Raw genomic sequence first — 23,118 nt, 5'->3', positions numbered from 1 at the left:
TTAGTACCCTTATCGCGAGAGCCCTCGCACATACCCGGTGACAACTACCCAGCGAAACAGGTCAGCGGGCTGTCGCACGAAGGTCGTGATATGCTGTGCAGTCAGACTTTGATGATTCCGCACCCCTCCTTCCAGTCACTCATGTAAACTGGTGGCATAAATCAATCAATGATAAAGTATCCGGGCAAGCAGTACACTACACTCTATCTCAACTTAGATGCACAGATGGACATAATTAATCCTTGTACGGTTTGTACCTTCTTGACTCCTCCGTTTAAGTTAAGGAGTCCTTTGCTTACAGCTTGTACCGTTACTTTCAGGAGCATACCGCTAATCCGGACAGTCTGATGTGCCCTGCTGTTCCTTATGTCCTTCGTGCACTGTGGCGTCTTGCGTTTGTGTTTCGGTTAGGGCCTTTGGTGGTTCGCGATTTATAGGGCGTAAGGGTCTACGAGCGCGACATAGTGTGTTGATTCATCAGTATGGTTTTAGGGGCACGCTTAACAGTGGTATTCATGATGGCTGCTATGTGATTGAGGCCGTCTGCAAACGAGGAACTCGAGTTTTCCCGCTTCACCCTTGCGTTGCGGCTGAGCTACTTCGTGCCACACGTATGGACCGAACGAGAAAATCGGTTGATGAATGGACGCCACGAACGTCGTAAAACGTTGCAGTCGAGCGGTGTTAGGGTAAAGGCAGACGCTTTATATGCGGGATCTTCAAGGCCATCGACATCACAACGTCGGTTGCTTTCACACGTCAGTAGTTCAGTTCTCCCCTGCACAGTCGCTCCGCCAGCATGTCAGGAACAGGCGGGACGCAGTGAATTTTGCGTGGGAAATGTTTGCTTAAGATTGCAAGCCTACCAGGTTCTTTCTTAAGGCAGCAAACTGGATAAGTGTAGTGTCGCACTTCAGGTTCTGTTGTATCGCGAGTGTACCCATCTTGAGCGTGCGAGCCCCGCATGCTGAGGTGTTCTGTTATAGTAGTATGATATATCGCACAGGCATCGGAAATGCTGCATGCGGCCAAAGGGTTGTGTGCTAGTAAAACTATGACACTGCGGTGTGGTATTTGTATGACTGTCACCTTACCAGGTAGCACGGCTGTCGGGCTACACAGATCGAACGTACTCGATGCCGTCCATGATCTAGCGGCTGGCTGTGTGAACGGCCGAGCAGCCCTGTCACGGCTGCTCTCTGGCGGAGGCCCGACAGCGTTATCAGCAGGTAGAAAAGAGTTGTAGTAATTCCACTCGAGTTCTTCTGCAATGCCCCTGACTGAAGTTCTTACTGGATTTGCCAAGCTGAAAAACGTTCCGTTTTCGGCTGCCATTCCCGTATCCATTTCGTGGATTCTGTGCTTTCGCGTTGCCGCCTCGGAGTACGGTGACGCCTCCTTCCTTGCAGCATTACAAGCCTTGCCAGATACAGCTACAGGTACACCGTTTCAGGATATTGAAAAAATGGGAGTTCTGTAGGTGCCCTCTTGTGGGGTTCTTTTCTAGGGGGCGGGCCTTCGCTTTCGGCCGACAGATGCCTTTCCTATGCGGAGCAAAGGATAAAGACAAAATCCCATAGGAGCCCTCGTTGCGGGTTGAGATCCTCTCTCCGAAACAGTGAACAAGCAAAAGGCAGGCATTGGACAACATGGCAATGATCGGCACCACCGCAAACGCCCAGGAGGGGCAGCTGGACTCCATGGCGCATGCGTTATGTCCCAGTGAAGAGTAAGCTCTGAAAAAAAGGCAGTACCCTTCGCCGAGCAACACCAGCTACTTATACACAGAGATTACTGCGCCTGAGGTCCTGCCACTACGTAGAACGCGCAGGTGTTGTTCAATCAGCAGACCACGCACAGAGTAGACGTGGAAACTGGAAGAACCTAATACGTACTACGTGGCCACCGGCGCGGGTACTGCTCAGAGCGGTGATGCGTAGGCAGATGTGCGCTGGACACACGGAGCCCGTACGCTGGTTTAGAATTCCATATATATATATTTATATACGTATGCGCACATGATATAACGTGATACAACTCGAATCTGTTGTCGTACAAGGCGTTCGCTTGCTCCGTTGTTGGCTTATCTGTTGGATGCTCCATTGCCTCGTGTCTGACCATCTGTTGCCGATGACCCTCGTACGTTGGTGGGGAGCATTTTGTGCTGCTTGAAATGCATTTTGCATCGTAAACAAGGTCCCGTCAGCCAGAGCGTGTTTAGTTGAAAGGACGAGTTGTGCAATTGCCAACCAAGATGTCTGTATTGCAAGAGAAACGTCTCCTTGTGACAATCGCCGTTCTTCGTTCGTTCAGAGCTTCATTCTGGTCGTGTGCTGTCTCTCGAGCTAGCGGACTTAGGCGTGAATCGGTACGGGGTTTTCTTCACTTCGTGGCTCGTGTGCTTTTCGCGGGTTTGCAGCGGTTATAACCACGTCTCTCTGCCTTCTGTAGCAGACACGTCGCCTGCAAGGAAACGGTGGCAAAAACCAGTGAGGGCTACGAAAAACGTCATTTCGGGAGTATTTCAGTTCCTTGTATGCGACCCCATCGCCTACGTCCGAACAACGAGGCGCGATTTTGGAGGCGGATTCATGCTCATGCTGGCCTCCAACTATCTCCTGGTCAAAGGCATGGCATACAACCTGATCCAGAGTGCCTCAGCTCCCATATTTCGGGAAATGCTTCATTTGGCGGCGGAGAAGCATAGTGTCGCTTCGGCTATTTACATGATTCCTTGGTGTTTAAAAGGGTTTCTGGGAACGCTCAGCGATGTGTTCGCTCCGGCTGGCTACCATAAACGCCCTTTCATGATCGCATCCTCGCTGCTGGGAGTCGCCGGCGCGATTCTTCTTTATTCCTTCGCCGGCAAAATCGTCTTCTTCATGGCCGTACTGGCCTTTTTCATGATCATGACACAAGCGTCATTCAACGACCTCCTATGTGAAGGCGCATATACACGCCGAATGGCGGAAAAGCCCGAAACAGGTGCGGCGTTAACGTCATACGTGTGGCTATGCTCCTGTCTTGGAAGCCTTCTGGCGGCAGTATGGGTGGGACCCATCATTGACTATGTATCTTTCCATGTCGTTCTCATACCGTTCCTCTTCCTCACCGCTCAGCAGCTTTTCGTCACTGCCTGGCCGTGGCCTTTCAGAAAGTGGAAAGAGCATGGCGGGCTGCTCCAGGAGGACTACGTCCCAGCCGGATCTAGAATCATGGTGCGTTTCGCTATTCAGCACCCGACAACCTCTCAGTCATAGAGGCATCGTCATATCAACATACAGCGAAATACACGTACCGCTCGCCTCCACAAATCAAGTGTAGTGTACAACTGAAAGGCGACCGCCTTCGGCAGCCGCATACGACCGTCAATTTCGTAAATCCAATCTAGTGCAGCTCATGCAAGCAATTTGACTAAGACGCGTGAATGCAGCCGTATTCATGTGAGTAAGCCTAGGCGACGGGGGCATTCCCTCCCGTGGGGCATAACGCGGCTATGTGCGACTCTTCGATTGGTGTTTGCAGGCAGAGAAATTTCGCCAGCACAAGAGGCTCTTTATCTGCGCGATCGTGCTAAGTGTACTGGCCGTGGGCTCAGTCGTGGCAGGAATGTTCAACGACGACCGACAGATTATCGGCTTCAGCTACGCGCTTTTCGCTGGCTTCGTCATGGTGGGAATGCTTTGGTTTACACTCCCTCCCGTACTGTTCAAGCCGATACTGTACTTGTTCTTAAGTCGATTTCTCATGCCGAATATCGGTTCGCAGGTGACCTATTGGCTACGTAGTGGCCCGGACTGTGTTGAGAACGGTCCGAATTTCAGCTGGACGTTCCTATTGACTTTGACGTCTATTCTCCAGGCAATCTTTGGATTCGTTGGTGTCACCCTCTTTCAAAAATTCGTAAGCAAGTGGAGCTTCCGGAAAGCATTTTGGATTACTTCCCTTTTAACGTGTCTGACGTCTGTATTTGATGTCACCATGGTATATCGCTGGAACATCCTCTACCTTGGAATTCCCGACAAAGTTTGGTACTTCTGCAGCGCCGCCATCATCGAAGAAGTCATCAGTATGTGGGCGTTTATGCCGTCTTGTGTTTTGATTTCCCGTTTATGCCCGCGGCAAGTTGAAAGTACAATGTACGCCGTTGTTGCTGGCGTTAACAACTTCGGCAGTTCTTTGGCAAAGTACTTAGGAAACTTCCTTGCAGTGTTCTTGCTGGGCATAAAGACGATGAATGACGAGAAGGGCAGCTGCAACTTCGAGAATCTCGGTCTCGCTGTCATAATAGCATCGGGCTTGTGCCCTTTGCTTCCCCTAGTCCTCACCTTCTTCCTCATTCCCAATGTCGGGATGGACGTCCACTTCGGCGAGGTCGCATTTGACGAGGCTGATGGTAGAGCGGATCATGCGTCACAACTCACAGAGACAGGAGAGAGAGCGCGAGATTCGTCAGACGCTCCCGAGCGCCAAGGAAGTGCGGTGGCTGTCTCTAGTAAACCGATCAACGATGGTAAACCTGACCTTCTCGTAACAGAAAAACACCAGCCTGAGTCAGGTTGTCACATGGAAAACGGCGACTCCCTCAAGACTGATGCGCCGGCCCAACCCAGCCAACTAAGTCGCCTGCAAACTATGGCGTCATCGGAGGCCGAAGACAGGGACGCCCAAACAGATTACCCAGGTGCACTGCCTTCCGTAAAGTCTGAGTAATTTCGACGAGGTTCTCGTGCGGCGTGCTCCCAGGGAGGCAATAGTGCGCGTATGCGTTGCAAGCAAGTGAAGCTTGACTAGGCTAGCAAGCCCGCCCGTTGTTGTCTGCGTGCTGGGTCGTGCTCCAGCGACAAACCCCTCCGATTCCACCTGAATACATACATCATCTATTATCAATAACATCAGAAGAATTCGGCGTGTGATATAGACCGCCGTCGTAACGAAACTCTCTTAGCAACGATGAAACACACTCGATACTTGTAGTTAATATGCGTATGCGGGGCGGTTGGTCCAGGTGCGTATGACTCCGCATTGCCGGTTATCTTCCGGATGTTCACTTCACGGAACAACTCTTGTTGCAGAAGTGCGTCAGTGCTTTCGAGCGAAGTGACGTTGGAACGCCGCATATCTTATAGACGACAACATTCGGCCACCCAGCACAATACGTTTCAAAGCCATAGTGCGGCCTCCGGCACTGCTGAACTCCGCGTAAAGGGCCACATGTTGTCCGATTTTCCACCGGTGCACGTGATGTCCAGTAAGTTGTTCATGTAACAAATCAAATAAAGAGTACATAACGAGACTCTTGTCTTCAGCATTGAACTCCCGCTTCCCTGACAAGTGAAAAAACCAGCGCACGCTATGATACCTCTGTCTGCAGGTTACCCACTAGGTTGGATCTGGGAGCTCGCGTAAGTACGCCCAGAGATGCACGATGCAGATGTCAGCACGTAGCAGTCGAAAGGGGAATTTCATCGGAAGGTCGCAGTGATTAAGTGAAACTGAGCTTCCACCGTTCCCTCTGAGCGCAGCGCACCACATGACTCTGTCCTGTTGATTCCTTATAGTTTCGTATCGCTCCTGCCAGCAGCGTTTCCACTAAGTGGTCTGCCGATCGTGGAGCAGTGTGGCTGACAAAAATGCAACGACAAAGCTTATGCGTAGTGACATGGAACATATATGGTAATCCGCTAGGAGTGGAGCCAGCCAAAAACGGCTGGAAGATGTCAGCACAGTGAGGGACCTCACGCCCAGAGAGAGAGCCAACAAGTAACCTGGAAGGCGCTTGTGCTGACATGCAGCCCTCGAACTCACTCGCAGAGGCGCATGATAAGAGGCGACTCTGTAGTTCAGCCCCAGCCAGGACCGCAAAGTGACGCAAGAGGAGATGATGCGCCTGTGGAGTTCAGATGTTTAACGATGCGCTGCCATCCCAATCATAGCTCGCATATGCCATCAGCACCTTATAGATTCTCGCGTACCACGTTTTGATGTTCCTTAAAACTCAGTGCGAGGCGGCCTGCATGCGTGTCTGACACTTAGAAGTGCAAGTCAGGGCGATACGAAAACCGCTGTACAAAAATAGCTTAGACGTCCGAGCGCCAGTAGGGTGCGGAAGTACACAATCAGTAGCCAGCACCGTCCTTTTAAATTTACACGATGAACTCAGCACATGCGAAAACAGTGGCCACGTTTACGCGCTCCAGCCACCCATCGTCGGCGGAAAAAAAGAAGCAACGAGATAGGGTCCCGCGAGAATTCTGTCATACTCGACAGCTCAACAAAATGTTAAGTGCCGGAACCAACCGTAGTGGCTGCGCTGTACATGCAACTTCGATGAACAACAACGGTTGTTTACCTACTTCTCAGAACCGTCCTCTAAGTCAACAAGCCGCTCTCCGTCCCCATTCATAAAAACCCCATGTGCAATTCAACGCAAATCCATGAATGCGCGCGGTGTGATGAGCCATTAGCCTTCGTCGCCCCACTCTGCAGGCGTTCTCTCCTCCAACGCGTTTTCGCTGTCCTCTGGTGCAGCAGTTCGCCTCCTACGACTGTTAGGCTCCACTGCCCCCGCCGCCCTGCCTCTGGTGGCCCCCGGAAGGATGCCCGCCTCCACTAGAGAGACAATGACGGTCACCAAGCTAACAAGGATGCCAGCGACAATAAATATGACTGGTATGACTATAGAAATTCCTCCTGATAAAAGGCCGTAGAGCCCGAAGAGAAATAGTCCGACCCCAGCTCCTAGAAGCATCTGCTGAAACTTGGGGTCCATTGTCCTAGTTTGCAATAGGGAAACCTCACCAGCTTGCCCGCCTCTAGGCGTTGAGGGAAACACACGCTCGTGTTTTGATTTGACAAGTAATCGACGAGAAGCTCCATAATCCTGCCGATCCACTGGCAAGCTGGAATTGTTTCGCCATTTGCTTTTCTGACAGTGGCTTACGCCTGTATGAAACGCATCTTGATTCTGTATCAGTGACAGTCCTTCTTGAGACCCTATCTTGCCGGCTATACCCCACAGGTCTTTGAGTGACCTTTTTACCAACTGACCCATCAGTCTCGCCATATTCGCTTTACTTGTCAGAATAAAGACCTCGGCATCCTTCTGTACCCCATAGAATAGTGTGAGGCCATGATTGACCCCCGGCACAAGCTTCAGCTTTTCCGCTTTCTTGTGAGCCTGTTGGCTTATTCCGCGGACGCCAAATAATTTACTCATCACGCTCTTGGCTAACTTGATAACCAGTTTGCGCAGTGATTTGTGCTTACCCAGAAAATTGAGCACCCACTTGAATTTCATCCTCATCATTGAATTCGCTGTATTCACATAAGCAGACGATACACGAGGGACGGAGGAGTATGTCCACACGCGGCGCCACAAAAATGAGGGGAGGGAATAACACCGAGGATGTACAACATAAGCATACTGATTTGGGCACTCTTGGTAAAAGCTTAAAAACTGCCTTTGAGCCCGGCGAGTGTACTTTCGACTGAAGTCATATCACTAGCTGCACGATGGTGGGCTTCTACGGAACGACCTGCAACGCGGGTTCTTGAGCTCACCAAAAAACAATGCGTTTTCAACACGTCCGAGAATCTGCGAAGCCAGTTTTTGCACTGCTTCGCCTCCCGGGTCTTGAACGTCCTGATGTCCGACAACTTGGGGGACAGGCGGCGTGCCACCTGCGAACGCTTTTGAGAACATATTCAGCTGTTCGGCGACTTGTTGTTTCCACTCAATGTACTTATTCAGAAGAACGCAGTTGTGGTCGGAACTGTTGGAGGAACAATTTCCGATACTGAGCATGTTCTTCAGAAGCTCGCTCCACGCCACAAGCATGATATCGCCCGCCGGTACTTTGATTTTTTTGCCGCTGACAGATAATTCGAGTTTTCGTTTCTCCTTCTTCTTGCACCCGCTCGTCGTCATTCGTAGCAAGAGTCCTAACAACATTGGGTCCAGCTGTGGCGAACTTCGCATGTCAAGAAGAATGTAGATGAGAAGCGTCTGTCCAGCGAGAGGATAGTTCACAAAGCAGTGAAACCATTGTTACGAACGTAGGTCCTCACGGGCTGAGCAGTTGTTGAGACATTGCCGGCCCTGCAATGCCAGATTGTGGTCTGAGGTGAAATACATCCTGTGCACGACCACTGCTCACCCCCCCAGCATCAGTTCTCACCAGCCAAAGTCTGCGTCGCCTTTTCGGGGGCAGGTTGTCCACATTTTTGTCTCGAACAATGCTGTCCACTCTCATTCTGCCGTATGCCGACACGCTCGAAGAATCCCCGAAAACTTTACTAAAGAGGGGAGTAACAGCATCATGCTTGCTTTTTAGAAGAGAGGCCTGCACTTTTGGAAGATCCGGGTGACGGAGAGTGTATAAGTCTTCACTGTCTGTATGCACGGAAACATGAGGCGAAGTGGAGGGACGGCGGATCCTTTGACAGGTGCCGTATGATCACACGTGAACGAGTTTCCTACTGTCCATCTCAACTGATGATGACGCTTGTGTCTCCGCCGCCAAGCATGCGCCTGCAAGGGCGAGACCCGTGGCGCCAGTGAAACCAGACCCACCTCGATTGCTATTGAGGCCCACAAGGGCTGTCTGCATTAATGGGAGTCGCAGCTGCTGCAGGCATTCTGCGGGAACACATAATAATGGGCAACATGAGGCCACGGGCCGGATATGTCTACCTATCGAATGCATTCCACTCGCTTTGTCTAGACCTCTTGGCTGCTCCATGCGTTCTTCTATTGCTTCTTCATTGTTCGCTGGTACGTGCATGCGAACCATGGCGAGCATTCTGCTGCCAATACGACCGCGCCCGTCCAAATGCGCACCTGCAACTTCTCCCGTACAGCTGCTTTGCAGCTGATTAAGACGATTGTGCAGCCAGCTGCTCGAGACTCTGCAGAGACGGGCGACCTCGCTTCCGCTTTTGAACTTTTCACACCACTGCTGCATTTTCTTCGTGGTAGACAATCCAGGGTATGACAGACACCCTAGGACGCCTGCAGTCAAATAGACCCGGCACAAACCAGGCACTGCCCATATACAGCATTCGGGGAGCACTGTTTGTCTTCCAGACGTGAAAGGGCACAACTTACTTAAATTCAAGCCACGTTCCGTTTTGAGATAACCTTCGATGGCTGCTTTCTTGTCCGCTTCAGTTACAAGCTGCCCTTTTGTAAAGAAGCTGCCAGCCTTCTTTATCAGCCGCCTGACCATTCCCTGGCAGTAGCAAAAAAGTTACACAGACAAACGTGTGCTTGCTTTCCACGCCCAGAAGACTTCCCTTGTGCTGGCGTGTCAAGTGGTTTGCGTAACTGACCAGTCTCCCCCCTTTTGTTTCGGCGAAAGAGGTCGCGTGCTTCGGCAGTGATAGCCCCACGCGGGAGCGAACCGCTTCTCCGAACATCCAGATGGTCGTCCGCCTATTGATTGTTCCTGCACAACGACGTAAGTGGAAAAGATCCGGCAACACACTGTCTGACATTTCTCTCATGTCGCGGAGGCTTTTGACTCAATACACCAAGCAGAATATCTATTCATGACCGGTCTATCGGCACAGCCGACGTATTGGACAGTAGCGCGAAGGTACATTCCCTCATGCCGCACCTGCGTCAGCGAGAAAAAGCATAGGGGTCCGCTAGAGCACCGTCTTGCTGAGATCAAAACTGGACAGGAGTGAGGGCTTGCAACTCACCCGGATTCGTTAGAAACTCGGTATGCGCAAGAGCCGCGCTTGCCACGGCGGCTACCCAGAGGAGGCCGCGGATTCTCATGGTTTACTATACAGGCGTCGTAAGCGGAAAAACAGTCTCACATCGACCGACCGTCAGAGTGACTCAGTGACGGGCAGAATAGCACTGAATCCATAATGTGCTGGGTGACTCATCAGACAGTGGACGCCCAGGCACGGCGATCTCGGAAAGTGAGTATTCTGGCTAAGCACCAACTTGCTAGCTAGTGCGTCGCCTGACACCACCTGACAATGTTTTTGGAGACTAGTCGCTGAAGTCGCTGAGTCCTCCTGGCGGATGTAAAGCGATGCATCCAACAAAAAAGCTCAACGTTGCAGCCAACAAAAAACCTAAAAATACCCTTATGCACTCAGGCGGCAGCATCAGCGACCGGCGGCTAGTCGCGAGACACACGTTCGAGATCCGGCTGACTGCGCCGTGTCCACAAAAGTTTCACACGCAGAACGAAAGTGTATGATATGCCGTGTTCTCAGACACTTTAGGTCATATTGTGAAGCTGTCATTCTAATGCTGGACTGTCGGCTTCTAGTTAGGATGTGTATAGAACGATTAGACTGGCGTCGCACCCAACGGCACGCCTCTCCAAGCTCGAGAAGACAAGCGAGTTAATCACTCCCCCTCGAGTGGCCTGATGATTGGAAGAACCAGTGGTGTTACTCTCGTTTGAAGAAATGCATGACCCCTGGCGGTGAACAAAATTGATGTGTTCGGCTGGACACATCCACACCAGGGTGACATCGCGGGCCGATGCTTCGCGGTGGAGGAGACGGGTAAGCCATTCAGACGTATACCGTGCTCCACTTGCGCTGAGGGACCACCGCGAGCTATGGGGGGAAACGTGCTTGACGAATGGGAGGGTAGCGCGGTACGGCGTTCCGCAACACGAGAAACTGCGCATAATGCGGGATGCCGGCAGAGCGCGGCGGGCTCGCTGTGTCAACGGAAGGAAATGCGACGCTGATTCGGAATTGCAAGAATACTTGTTCCTGCAGTTACAAACGCGCCACACCCCCAAAGTACCTCTGGGCTATTATGGCTACCGCAGTCGTGACCTACAGTGAACCCCCCATTTGACAATAATGAATGTTTTCACTGTGCGTTCTTCCTCATCCGCAGTGGGTTCCAAACTGCTGCAGTATCGGCAAATGGCACACCGCAAATGCAGTCACCGCGCGAGATAGAAGACGTACTGCTTACCCCGTTACGGCATGCTTTCCCCTTGAGGGTAAATCTAGCACCACCGGGGCCTGAACGCTAGGCCACTAGATTCAGGAATCTCTACAATGTGATGTTGTACATCCCGGTGGCAGAGTGGCAGTGTGTTTTAGGACCTTACAGCCACAAGTGCCGCTAGACGCAAGACTGGACGGCGCGGAACTCTGCAGATATACGAAATACGGTTCCAGAAACCACGTCTTGCGAGTTATATGTCCACAACCGTGGGCAGAACCGTCTATCCTGCTCTCGCACTCACGGCTGTTACGGGAAAAATACAGACGAAGAACCCATATTCTGTGACTTGGAACTACGAAATAGAACGGCAACCCAAATGATACGGCGACGGGGTGGTCCTGACGTGCCATAATAGAATCCCCTGTATACGGCTCAAAGAACACTTCTCTCATACCAAGGTATCGCAAGATTTCCGAGTAAGCATGTATCACGCGTTAGTAAGTAGTGCCCCCTCGTATTAATCCGTCCTCCGAAGGCTTTTACATTTGCAATGAGGGACGCCCTACGCGGGCGCTTGATGGAAAATACGGTACTCGTAGAAATCAGATAGTAGGTCCGTCCCCGGTAAACGACTGAAAGCACACGCTGAGTAGCGGGTCACAGCCCACCACCAACGAAGAACAGCATCAAGATGCTCCTCTGCGCAACCCCACGAATTTGCTCTTCGCAAGTCTAACATAAGCAGGCTCCATCGGGGAAGGTCCGAAACCACCAATTGCTACTTCGGCATCTTCGGGCTGCATGTGGACGACATCCGGCAGCTTGCCTACCACGCTCCCTAAATAGGTGTCTACCCGTCGAGCGGTCCTCGTGTTCTTAGCCTCTTTCAACTGCTCAAGCAATGATGTCAAATTAGGTGACCGTGTACGCCGCGCTTCCTCCACCTCGGTCTTTAGCCGCATCACCTGTGGAATAAGACTCTCTCTCAGTTCTTTCCCGGCAGGTGCGAAATGACGCCAAAAATGTCTCGCCTCCGAGAGGCGCCCGTGTTCAGCAGCTTCGGCAACTTCCTCTTGAGTCAATAAAGATTGGCCGCGACTCCACATCTCATACGGTACGGCATCTGTGGCATCACGTAGCTCTTTATGCGCAGCGGCAACTGCATCCCCCTCTCTCTCTAGCATCCCCACGAGGGCTTCTAAATCCTCCCTCATTTTTCTCTCCACTGCTTCCCGCGGCGTGCCTTTGTGCCAGACCTCTGCATTCCTGGCATGAGGTATAAAGTATTGGGCATCCCGTTTGGCCTTCGATATAGCTTTCGCTATTCGGTTAGTTGCGTCTTGAGCGGCGTGCAAGTATGTTGCAGCCATCGCAACATTGCGGTCTTCCTTCTCACGGTGCCACCGTCGGGCTTTTCTGAAGACAAGCACCCCCAACAGCACACCAGCAGCTACTCCAGCGGCATATGCCAGTCGCCTCCGATTCCGCTTCGTCTTACCATTCCGCGCCTTCTCGTGTAGCAGACGGGGAGCAGCTTCAATCTCACCCGTGTTATTCTTGTCCCCTGAGTCCTCGACTACTGCAGTAGTACCATCGCTCGTCGAGGTCGCGGCTGTCGCCTCACTGGTTAAAGTAGCTGACACCCGATACCCATCATGCTTGAGGTTCGGGACGTCATGGCGTACCGTAGCACCAGAACCGCCACCGAAACCTCTCTCATCCTCGTTGTGCGTGCCGGCCAAGCCATTCACGTGGCCGAGGACAGTCACAGTGAACACCGCAAACCGAATCGAAACGTGCCTAGCAAGCATCGGAAGAAGTGAACATAGTGAAGAGAGGTAGATGCAGTAGAGCTCAAACAAATACACCGCCCGTCTCGTACAGGAATGTTGACCGCCGCCGCAAATACCTTGAACCAGGCGAGTCCGCCAAACTAACATTAATCCATCCGTTGGTGAGTGATGATTCTCCTGCAGTCCCTGACGCTACATAACAAGAACGAGCAGCGAACGCTTCAGTGTATTTATAGACACTTTGCCTTTCTCCTCGTGTCTCAGTTTTGAGCGGTTCGCCCGTCGCAAAGAGCTCGGTGCGCGTCGTCTCTTTGGGAACGGTGAGCTAGGCGTTGCCGTGCATGCCGATGTTGCTAGGGGCCATGCACCCAGACTACTCGTTCATGAGCTCTTCTCATGCCGCCGTCTCCAGCCTCCAGCCGCTTACAGATGAACTGGGCTTTCAAGGATGGGAGAGATGCAGTAGCGGCTGCGAACTGGGACAGCTTGCTTGTCCTCTGAGGTTGCTTCGACTGGCGCTGAATGAGAGACGCGACTCAATGCTTACGCTCCCTCGCAGATCTGAACCGGGGGGGTGCGGTCGAGGCAAGTAGATAGGGCTCGTGCGCCTTGCCGCCTTGAAGAGCAGACGTTGATGATGACAGCAACGTCAACGGGAAGGCATAGTAGCAGGATCTCAAGCGAGGATGGCACCACGTAGATGTGCGTCGTATTCATAGTAGTGAAGGGTCCTCTAGGTATGAGCACGCCCCACTGGCGGACGGGAATTTTTTTTCATTCATACACGGTTCCGCCTTGTCTGCGTAACGCTAGCATGATTTAAATTTTTTACATATCTAACATACATTTTACTCACTCCTGTGACGAACGTCACACGCATGTGGTGAAACAACGCAGCTGTTCTGGAGACGCTGGGAGAAAACGTTCCGGATGTTCTTAGAGTGCTGGGGGTCAGAAAGAAGCAGTCACACACGTTTAATATAACTAGACATTTGGCTGACGAAAGATTCTTTCCGTAGGCGATTGACCGTTTTGCCGGCTTGATACGTACGCGCTGCAAAGAGGGGAGACTACATCTATACGCTACCGGGACATAAGCTGTCAAGAACCCGGAATATCAATGCCGTGTAAGTCTTGAGGACGTTTATCAAGGCAGAGGCAGGTGGTGGCGCAGCGGGAGTATGCGCGTCCAGTAAAAAAGCTCTGGCGTGCGTCGCAGCCGCTTGCTCAATCTTACATTGAGGCATGCCAACAGCTACGGCTCAGTGCTACACCGCCAGTATTTCCTCAATGTGCACGGGCCTGACTCTTCAGGTACCGGGGAAAACCACCCGCTCTCTCGGATCCCGCGTGCCAGATACCTGCTTGAGGCACTGACACGTCTTGCCCTTTACCCATGGGACTAAGATGTGCACACGGCAAAGCCGCAGCTCAAACAGAAGTGCTCACTGACATACTCCCTCGCTGTCGTTGCGTAGGCGTGGTGGTTAGACAGAGGTGGCGAGCAGCACACCGTTGGTTTCGTTTTCCCGCTCCAGAGTTCATCGCTTCGTCGGCCTCCTCTTTCCCACACGCTGTAAGCATGTGAGCAGAGCCGACAGATCCCCTGAATACAATCGTACATTCCGCTTGCAGGAAGTTCCTCGAAAGGGCATGGAGGAAAAAAATACCCCGACCGAGCGGCAGCAGCCAGTACTGAGGACTCCAGAGTGCCCGCTGTCAGTTGCACACGCGGAAGAAGTATTGCCTCTTAGCTGGACGTACCTCAATTGATACAGAATGGACACGCCGCCTGGGAGAGCGGATGTGAGAAAAAAAACGGTGGAATCCAATGCAGACCGTGAGTTGTTAGGAGCCAGCACCCTTGAAGGGTAATCCAAATGCCATATTCGAGGTTTTGCAGCTGAGTAAAGAATCGAGCACATGTTTCAATGACGCTTGGTGTTCCATGACTACCGTAACCACCTCACTCACGATAGGAATCCGTGGTGTCTTTTTGTAGAATGTGCCATCCGGCCTTGGGCCGCTCCCGTCATCGCGGCTGCGCTACATCGAAAACAGTTCAGAGAAGGGATCCTGATAGGAGACGAACAATATCTCATACGAGTCATGTGCGCCGCCGTCAATTGCTTCAGGTTTCTCCTACCCGCTCGTGGTTGGCAGCACCGTCATCGCCATTACTGCCGCGCTCTTCGCTCTGTGCCTGGGGTTCTACGTCACCTGCGTCTGCTGGATGGATGTCAACGGAGGTAAGAACGATGTCTCGGAACTTCTTCAGAAGCAAAATGTGTTGCAAAACGTAGTGGGTTGAGCGCTTGCTCTCCTCTGCGTTGTAGCCTTCTTCCGGTTCTGCGCCACTGGCAAACTGCAGAGTGAAGCTTGCAAATCGAGAATCCCAAAACAAGGAGAGGTGCCGTTGCCTCCACCATACGCGCAGAAGTGCATCCTTTACGCTGCTGCGTCATCCATTTGACGACTTTCTACTGCAGGCATCCTGTTTACTGGGCGCGGGTGTACCTTGCACCAGAGAGTTGTCGGGCCTATTGCAATCATCTTCGGTACCTTTGGAGTTAGCGCAACCCTGTTCATACTTTGTCAAGGATTTGTCACTCCTCGTCTTCTAGCAGTTACGCTCGCCTCTCTGGGGGGTGGTGGCCCGGCTGCCGCGTGGAACTGGGTAGACGTGGCGCATCGCTGAGGTCCGGGATGACTTTAGAAGACTGCAGAAAGTCATTGGTTGGTACTCGCATTTTGGCGCACTGAAACGCGGCCGCACGGAAGTGTTCATATGTATTTGGTCGCTCTGTGTGCTTGCTCCAGAAGCCCTCGAACCGGTAGTGATGCAGTGACGTTCTGCCCTTCATTTTCTTCCGTCCCCCCTCTTCATATTATCCAGTGGCCGCGGAATCTTTAAGTCTGGCGTTGGTCCGGGGACACACTGCGAAAACAGACTGTTGGCGTTTCTTACTCGTCAAGACAGCAGCTGTTGAGCAATAAAGCCGCACCGCCCTTCTTTCTAAACGGGCACTGCACACCTGTTCCGTCCGAGGAAGTGACATGAAAAGCTCTACACAAGGCACTGACGCAGAGAGCGCAGAACGTCCGACACAAACGCACTAACACCGCGCCACGCCAAAATCTCCGTCTGTATAGATTTTTTGTGTTCTTGATAAAATATGACACAAACGGGCTAAGAAACAATATCTGGCGCGTTGTGCTCTGGATGAGGTGAACAGCTCGCGCGAAAATGCACGCCTTCACCTTAGACGGGGAGAGCCCAACTGGGGAAAAATTAAGGTATCAGCCTACGGGGATATCTGCACCTCATATATCCCATGTTAGGCGGAGAGTGATACCTACGCGAGTTGTCACCGCCGCGGGGCACCCGCCTCCTGCTCTCCACGGCAGACAGAGGACGTCAGTGTGGCTCTGTCTCAGGCGAGTTTTAGAGAAGCCCGCCCAGGCGCTGTCATACGTACGCACGTCAGGAATCACTAGAAAAAACGTGGCTCAGCGTGGCGGTGAAAAGCGCAACTCTTTGCGTCTGAGCAAGCTGGCGCCACAGCAAAACGAAGGAAAGGACAGACGTGCGATCTACAGTCTTCCGTACTCCCACTAAAGAGTAGAAATAAGTCTCACCCAGCTGATGAGCTCACGGACGCCGCTCCGAGCTTGAAATCACGAGCAGTTCAGACAGAGTACGTCTGCGATTCAAATCAGCGCGTCTACTGCACCTTCGTCACGCAGATGCAGCAGGTTTTAGTTCTCACTCCAGCGGCCTGCGTTCGCCGCGAAGTAAGCGTGTGTGATAAGTTGAAAGTCCTCGAGCCACCTGAGAAGAGACGCAAACGAGCACGGAAGCAGCTCTTCGGAAGGCGCGAACGGCGGCGCTGCAGCTTCTGGGAGACTGAAATCAGGAACCTATGGCATATGAGTAGCAAAACAGGTTCCGGACGCCCTCCAAATCACTAAATTGTGGCCTAACACCTGACGCGACGGCGCAAGGGGCTAGACATAAGGAAACGATGCGGACAGCGGCGACCCACCGGACAAGAAGAGATCCCGAAGAGGAGAGATCGCAAACTGGTTACAGAGCAGACATGAAAACGCGAGAGTAATGCGTCGCAGGCGAATTGGGCGTGAACCCCAAACGCAGAATGAAGTCTGTGGCGTGCGAAGACGGGAGAAAAAAAAGTGGATCATGCGTGCTATCACTACGTACAGATACACGTCTATGGATCTCGATACGCGCATGCATCCATTAATCTATAAGAATGCATATATATATATATATATACATGGATAAGAAGGAACTCTCAGGTCCTTCTTGACAGTTCGTTCTGCGTGCGCGCCCCAACGCGCACGCTTTTTTTGCCAGCGCTTTCGTCAAACCCATGCGAGCGGCTCAGCGTTCCATAGAACGAGGTCTACATAAATCATCGACGTATCGTGTGGCGGTAAGACATGCATATCTAGCGGATACGGTTGCGCCTTACGCTGCGATACGTGAATCGGACTTGAAATCAACGTCAACAAGCGAAAGCCGGTAGCAGACTGTTGGCGACCGGGCATTATCGTTCCCCATCGGCGAGATTCTTTCCTTCTTTGCAGCGCCTGCAGCTCTCTGTGCCGTCTGCTGCGCCGCGGCAGGCAACGCCTGTGAAGCATCCTGGAACACCGCCTGACCCGAGCTCCTCTGTTGTTCTGTGAGCCCAGCTCCGCTTGGCCGTTCCGCCCGTTTTCCCTTTACCGCTTCTCCTTCGCACTGCGGGCCTGCGGCCTTCTTCATGCGTTCAGGATGAACTTCACCTCTCTCCCGCGCTGAATTGCTCAACGAGCTGTCTCCTCGCTCGTCTGTACTAGAGAAAAGCCTCTCCGGGGTCTCGCCCCCAACCGTAGGAAAAAGAGGCCACGGAGCAACCGGCGAGGGAGCGGAGAAGTCGCGCGGGTGCTGTCGGAACGGCACTCGCGCCAGGCGCCGGAATCGATGCAGAGAGAGGGAACCGTGGGAATCCGAGAAGAGAATCTTCTCCGCCGCCGACTGGCCTGAGAAGACGTACAGTGTACATCACCTGCAGCCTGCTTCCCTGAATGAGGGGAAATAATACCGAGGGGAAAAAAGAGTCACCTGTAATTTCAGCGCACCTAGAAACACGGAAGGGTACGGGGGGGGTGGGGGGGTGGGGGGGGGGGGTGGGGGAAGGTGAAGTAGGGCGAGACAGAGACCTGCGACAGCTTGACAGGTATACCTGCTTTCTCGGCGGCGTCGTGCGTGTTGTTCTCCGCCTCTCCCCGAGCCGTCGCCGTCGATTCGTCTGCGGGCCTGCTGTGGAGTCCGATAAACTCACCTGCCCTCCCTACGACCAGAATGTTTGTCATGATGCTTGCATCCATGAACGCTCGGCCGACCAGATAACGCGTCAACCAAAGAAAACTCGCTTCTATGGTCTGTTCGCTTGAACAGGACGACGCGTGCCGTGCATCTCCGGAGTGATGAAGCGCGGCAGAGGAACGGCCTTCCCCTTCGGGCTTGCTCTCTTCTTTCAGAGGACCGAAAGGGCGCGCGGGGACCTCGGACAGCTCGGCGGCCGCAGCCCCGTCAGCAAAATCTTGAAGCAGAGCTAGAAGGCGACGCCCTTCTGAACGGAAAACTACGCTAGAGAAAACTGGAATTTACGGACAGCGGCAAGCAATCGCGATGCGCAGGCTGCGACGAGCCCAGTCGCAGCGGGCGACGCACGGGCGCTCAATAATACACATGCGCGAAGCAATACACACGGTTGCCGCACGTGTGACGGACAAAAAAACAGCACGGAGCGCGCACACTCCGAAGAAGCAAAGAACTTATGCGACTACTGATCCATCTGCATTTGTCGAATCTATCCCTCCCGTGTATCTTCCTGTGTATCGGTACCGCCACGCGTGCGAACCGCACCTGTTACGTTAGCGCGCTGGAGCTCCTGCGCGGCCTCCGAAGCAGAGGCAAACCGGGAAATGCGCTCGAGCAGGCCGGGCGGGCACGCCGCTGCGCGTGCAGAGGCAAGAGTGATTGACGGATGAGAGGAGGACGACGAAACGCCGTCGCCGAAAGAGCGCCACGCGGACGGAGCTGGGGAAGCGTCTGGCGGCTCTGGCGCGGAACCAGACTCGAGGAGCAACTCGAGACCCCGTGCAACTGCCTGAAAACGCACACACACCTCAGAAATGACAAGCGGTGAAGAGCAGCGACACGACAGCGCGACAGTCGCGGCGTCTGAGTTTCCCGAGAAGCCACTGTGGCGCGTCAAGAGCACCAACATCACGAGAGGGGACACAGAGACGAGAGTCACAGACACACGCTGTAGAGCTTCATCAGACAGGACCCCCTACTCACGAAATGTGCGCATAGAACGTTCGCGGGCATATAAGTGTATGTCTGGTTGCACGCTGAGGGCTAGACGCTGCCGAGGAATCAGCGCGACACAAAGCTTATGTATGCAGATAGAATACATCCAATTCCTCTGAAGCTCTCGGATATATACGGATACAAATACATCTCCATATATATATATATATGATATATACTCGTCTAGACGCAGCTCTCGAGCGCGACTGGCACCGCCGTCGATGGAATATGCTTTTAAAATATATATGCAGGCGACTGCATCAAAGAAGATATTGATCTGTCTTTTGCATGGCTGTTTTCGTCTGCGCACATCGGAGCATGATTTCCTCGTAAGATGAAAAAACGCGCACTCTGCGCGTGGAAGGGCACTCCAGAAGGAGACGCGAAAACTCCAGTTTCGCGTTTGTTGCCTTTTGATGAGGCATGCTTACTTCGCAATACGTATCAACCGACGACAAAAGAAACCGCTCTCTCAGAGACTCATGCAGGTGCGCCGTCACCCTCTTCAGTTCTGTCGAGAGTGAGAGAGCCACGCTCTGTTGGGAAGACGCGAAGGCTTGAAGAAGCAAAATCGTTTCAAATAAATCTCGCCCATCTTCCCAGACAGACGCGAGAAGGTCGCGGGCGTCCAGTGCCCTCAGGGGTTCCGCGCCTTCACCAGTGTGTCCATCTGTCGCACTTTCAGCCCGTCTCCCGTGGACTCCAGTCTCTTCCAATTTCTGTGTCTGCCCTCCAGCCCCGCCCCTCTGGTCCTTTGTCTTCCTCTCATCGGGCGCCTCGTCTGCCTGAGGAAAGTACACGCGAAGAGGTCTATGGCCAAAGAGCGCCGGCGAAACGGCGCGTCCGTTGAGAAACGCAGCAAAGTTGTTCTGGGGCGCTGCCGCCAGATGCCCGATTTCTTCGCGAAACGCGGCGTACGTGCACCTGAACAGGCGTGGCGGATCGAACTTCGAGCAGGCAGGCACAAGCCCGCGCGAGAGCTTGAAAAACTGTTGCATGGTGAACCGGCTAGGGAGCGCCAATTTCCTCTGTTCCTTTCTCCTCGCGGCCCTCTCGCACGGAGAATGAGAAGAGGCCGCGAAGGAAGACGACGATGCGTCCGGCGATTCCGGACGGTGAGGCGAAGCGGGGCGGCTGCGATGCGACCCCGTCTGGGCTCTCTTCTGGCCGCCCTTGTGCGACTCGGAAAAGTGCCGATGGGTGCTGTGTGACGCTTCAAATACGCTGTCATCGTCGGACGAGCTCTCCAATGACTGGTTGTCTTCGAAGAGGCCACATTTGGGTTTCAACTCGACGCTGAAGTATAGGAAGCTCGACGGCGGTACGTGCACGGAACGCGGCGTCAGTTCATGCTCTCCGTGCGGCATCTCTGACGCCGCGTGCCTCTGGATGTTGGCAAGCGACAGCGTACAGAGCTTGCGTTCTGCTGTGCTGGTTTCGCCCTCCCGCTTGCTTTCCAGGCTCTTTGGTGCGTTTCGAGCTTCGAATGGAGAAGCGCCGCATGCCGTCAGCATAGGGGGGGGCACCGTTACAAAATCTTCTTCCAACACGCACGGCACGAGCTCATCGCCGTCGTCGCGTGTCTCAGACTCGCTCTCAACTTCAGACTTGGGCGCACGCGCTTTGGGTGGCTCACCCGGCTCAGGAGACTGTCCGTTCTGGCCTTCACCTCCTGCGCCTCGCTCCTCACGGCCGAGCGCCCCTAGGCTCGGTCTCCGCGCGCGCGACTCGCCTTGCTTCTCCGGTGCGGCCTGGCGCTCCGAGCTTACGTTGTCGCCGCGTCCTGGCGACGGCGACGCCATGCCTGAGCTCGGTTCCGCTTTGAACAGTCTCCGCGAGGAAGCGAGCAGCGTCTGCGCGACGCGAGGGGGCAGGAGCGCGAGAGACTGCGGCGCAAGAAAGCGCGAAGCAATCAACCCGTAGAGACGTGGTGCGCGGCAACAGGGCACGAGCGACGCAGGGAGCCGCGTGAAGGACGCGCGCGAGGCTCCGGTGGCGGCGCCGCGCGGGAAGAACGAGGACGACTCTGAACACGAGGGTGGAGATGGAAAAACACAGCACAGACGAGACCAAGGAGGCGACCCGTGCGTTCCTTGAGGTGACCTTTGGCGTTGGGTGTCAAGTTGAATCTGGCGTACTGCGGCCGCGCCGGGTGCGGCATCAGCCCGTTCCATGGGTTCGTCGGCGTTCCGACACAGATCTTCCACGAGCCGACAGAATTCCTCGATGAGCTGCCAGCGGACTGCATGCGGCCGCTTGCGGAGCTTGAGAACTTTGCCCTGGAGCCGCGGATCTTTGCCCGCGTAGCGAAACACAACGTGAACGCCTCCCTCAGCCAAGTACTGCCACGAGAGTTCCTCCGCCTCCGCGAGGAGAGGCGCTCGCGCAAAAGCTGAAGACGCACCGTCCGCGCGAGAGCGGCGCTCCACCTCTCGCGGCTGAGGCTGTCCTGACATCGAGCCCAGACGCACCTTGTAGAGCCGCGGAAACGGCGACGCGGCAGACACGAGAGAACATATGGAGTAGCAGTCTTTCAGCGTCCAAAATGCACAGAGAAGTACGCCGCAAAACAGCACGGAGGAGATCAAGAGCCAGCCAGGCACATGAAGAAGCGTATGTCCGCGTGGGGATCGACATGCCATACTGGGCTAGTCGCAAAGGAGGCTAGCTGTCTGGCAAACATAGCCGTAAATCGACACCGGGTACTGTGGGAAATGGTCGTCGCAGGGATAAAGAAGCACGGGGACGTTTTTGCCGACGGTGGTCGGCCTTGCCTGGTCACTGGACAAACGAGGCAAAATGCGTCTTGCCGCCGCAGAAGCTGCCTCCCCGGACGCAACGCGAGACTTGATCCGCCAACAATCTTCCCCGAAAAGGCTCTGTCGCAACACACCTCATTTCAGTGACTCCCTCTACGCTTGATGGACGGCGAAGACGTCTATCGGGTGTTGACCTGTGTATCCAGAGAGGAGACGAGACACACGGCGAGCAATCGGGAAAAGGCGTTCGCCTCCTGCGTTTGCTTGAAAAGAGTCGGGGCGCCGCCTCTGGACAGGAGCTTGAGCGAGGTTTCTCGCCAGAACACCTTCTATACAAAAATGGATCTGAGATGCTGTCTCGCTGGCTTCCCGGCACCTGCCTTCGGCTGCATGCACGACGGACGAAGAGCCCCGACCGATCACCGATCCGCTCCATACCGGACTGCCTCCGTTTCCGCCCCCCGCCTGCATTCGAAACTGATTCGGAGCACATTCGTGTCACCTTTTTGTCGGCAACGGACAAAGCAAGCTCCTATGAGAGGGTCACCAAACTGCCCTCACTCACCCAGGAAGCCCACACCCTCGACGCCGGACGCAAGGGTCTAGCGCCAGCCCGAGTACGGCCTTCCGTTGGAGCCGGGCGCCTGCGTGAGGGTGCAGTCCACGGGCGCTGGGAAACTCGCGAATCTTGGCGAGTGGTGTTTCGTGCGTGATCGTGGACAACAAAGTCCTCTGGCGCGCGGAACTCGTTGGTACAAACATTTTCGGCCTATCAAAAGGTATCGAGTGACCAGAGCGGCGAGCTGGGGGGAACCACGCAGACTCCGGCGCCCACCGGACGCGAGACCGGCAGCACCTGCGCGCGCGGACAATCACTCGTTGCTCGGCCCGAACGGTAGTTTTCTCAAATATCAACTTGCAGCACAACCAAGTCTGCGTAGGCACATCAGCGTCCGGCCGCGGCGGGGATTCGGACGACCGTAACAACGCTGAGAAGCGCTGTCTCACTGGCGACACACAACACACGGGTCGCTCCACCGCCTGTGTCCATTAGCAAAGAACTCGCTGAAAACCGGTCAGTCTCCCAGTGGACCTCCGAGTGAGGCACTCCCATTAGTGCTCTTAGACTTACTTGTTCTCGGCGTGAACCAAACAAAGACAAGACACGAACGCAGCTCCCATCGCCCCCCCCTCGCTTTCCTACGCGGAACATTATAGTGTGTTCTCTGCTATTAGAGTTCG

The 23,118-nt window shown here is 54.0% G+C and overlaps 5 protein-coding genes across 5 annotated transcripts; 2 read left to right on the top strand and 3 right to left on the bottom strand.

Annotated features, from left to right (window-relative positions):
• Nucleotides 1-2,597: 2,597 nt before the first annotated feature.
• BESB_061310 (BT1 family protein) lies at nucleotides 2,598-4,713 on the top strand (the record flags this gene model as incomplete). The annotated part of the gene is made up of 2 exons (XM_029364545.1): nucleotides 2,598-3,218; nucleotides 3,526-4,713. The coding sequence occupies 2 exons, from the start codon at nucleotides 2,598-2,600 to the stop codon at nucleotides 4,711-4,713; spliced, it is 1,809 nt and encodes a 602-aa protein (XP_029219253.1).
• Nucleotides 4,714-6,463: 1,750 nt separating this feature from the next.
• Nucleotides 6,464-9,230, bottom strand: BESB_061300 (uncharacterized protein; the record flags this gene model as incomplete). Its single annotated transcript, XM_029364544.1, has 6 exons — nucleotides 6,464-7,317; nucleotides 7,564-8,008; nucleotides 8,181-8,391; nucleotides 8,572-8,641; nucleotides 8,843-9,013; nucleotides 9,110-9,230. The coding sequence occupies 6 exons, from the start codon at nucleotides 9,228-9,230 to the stop codon at nucleotides 6,464-6,466; spliced, it is 1,872 nt and encodes a 623-aa protein (XP_029219252.1).
• A 2,395-nt stretch (nucleotides 9,231-11,625) lies between these two features.
• BESB_061290 (uncharacterized protein) lies at nucleotides 11,626-12,879 on the bottom strand (the record flags this gene model as incomplete). The annotated part of the gene is made up of 1 exon (XM_029364543.1): nucleotides 11,626-12,879. One exon carries the CDS (start codon nucleotides 12,877-12,879, stop codon nucleotides 11,626-11,628), a length of 1,254 nt encoding a protein of 417 aa, XP_029219251.1.
• Nucleotides 12,880-14,511: 1,632 nt separating this feature from the next.
• On the top strand, nucleotides 14,512-15,430 carry BESB_061280 (uncharacterized protein; the record flags this gene model as incomplete). The annotated part of the gene is made up of 3 exons (XM_029364542.1): nucleotides 14,512-14,572; nucleotides 14,868-14,981; nucleotides 15,222-15,430. The coding sequence occupies 3 exons, from the start codon at nucleotides 14,512-14,514 to the stop codon at nucleotides 15,428-15,430; spliced, it is 384 nt and encodes a 127-aa protein (XP_029219250.1).
• A 1,794-nt stretch (nucleotides 15,431-17,224) lies between these two features.
• On the bottom strand, nucleotides 17,225-21,759 carry BESB_061270 (uncharacterized protein; the record flags this gene model as incomplete). The annotated part of the gene is made up of 4 exons (XM_029364541.1): nucleotides 17,225-17,778; nucleotides 17,982-18,371; nucleotides 18,668-18,911; nucleotides 19,549-21,759. The coding sequence occupies 4 exons, from the start codon at nucleotides 21,757-21,759 to the stop codon at nucleotides 17,225-17,227; spliced, it is 3,399 nt and encodes a 1,132-aa protein (XP_029219249.1).
• Nucleotides 21,760-23,118: the final 1,359 nt, after the last annotated feature.

Source organism: Besnoitia besnoiti, chromosome V (assembly GCF_002563875.1).
Source record: "Besnoitia besnoiti strain Bb-Ger1 chromosome V, whole genome shotgun sequence".
In the NCBI taxonomy this organism is placed as follows: domain Eukaryota; phylum Apicomplexa; class Conoidasida; order Eucoccidiorida; family Sarcocystidae; genus Besnoitia; species Besnoitia besnoiti.
This window is presented reverse-complemented; position numbering and strand designations above follow the sequence as displayed.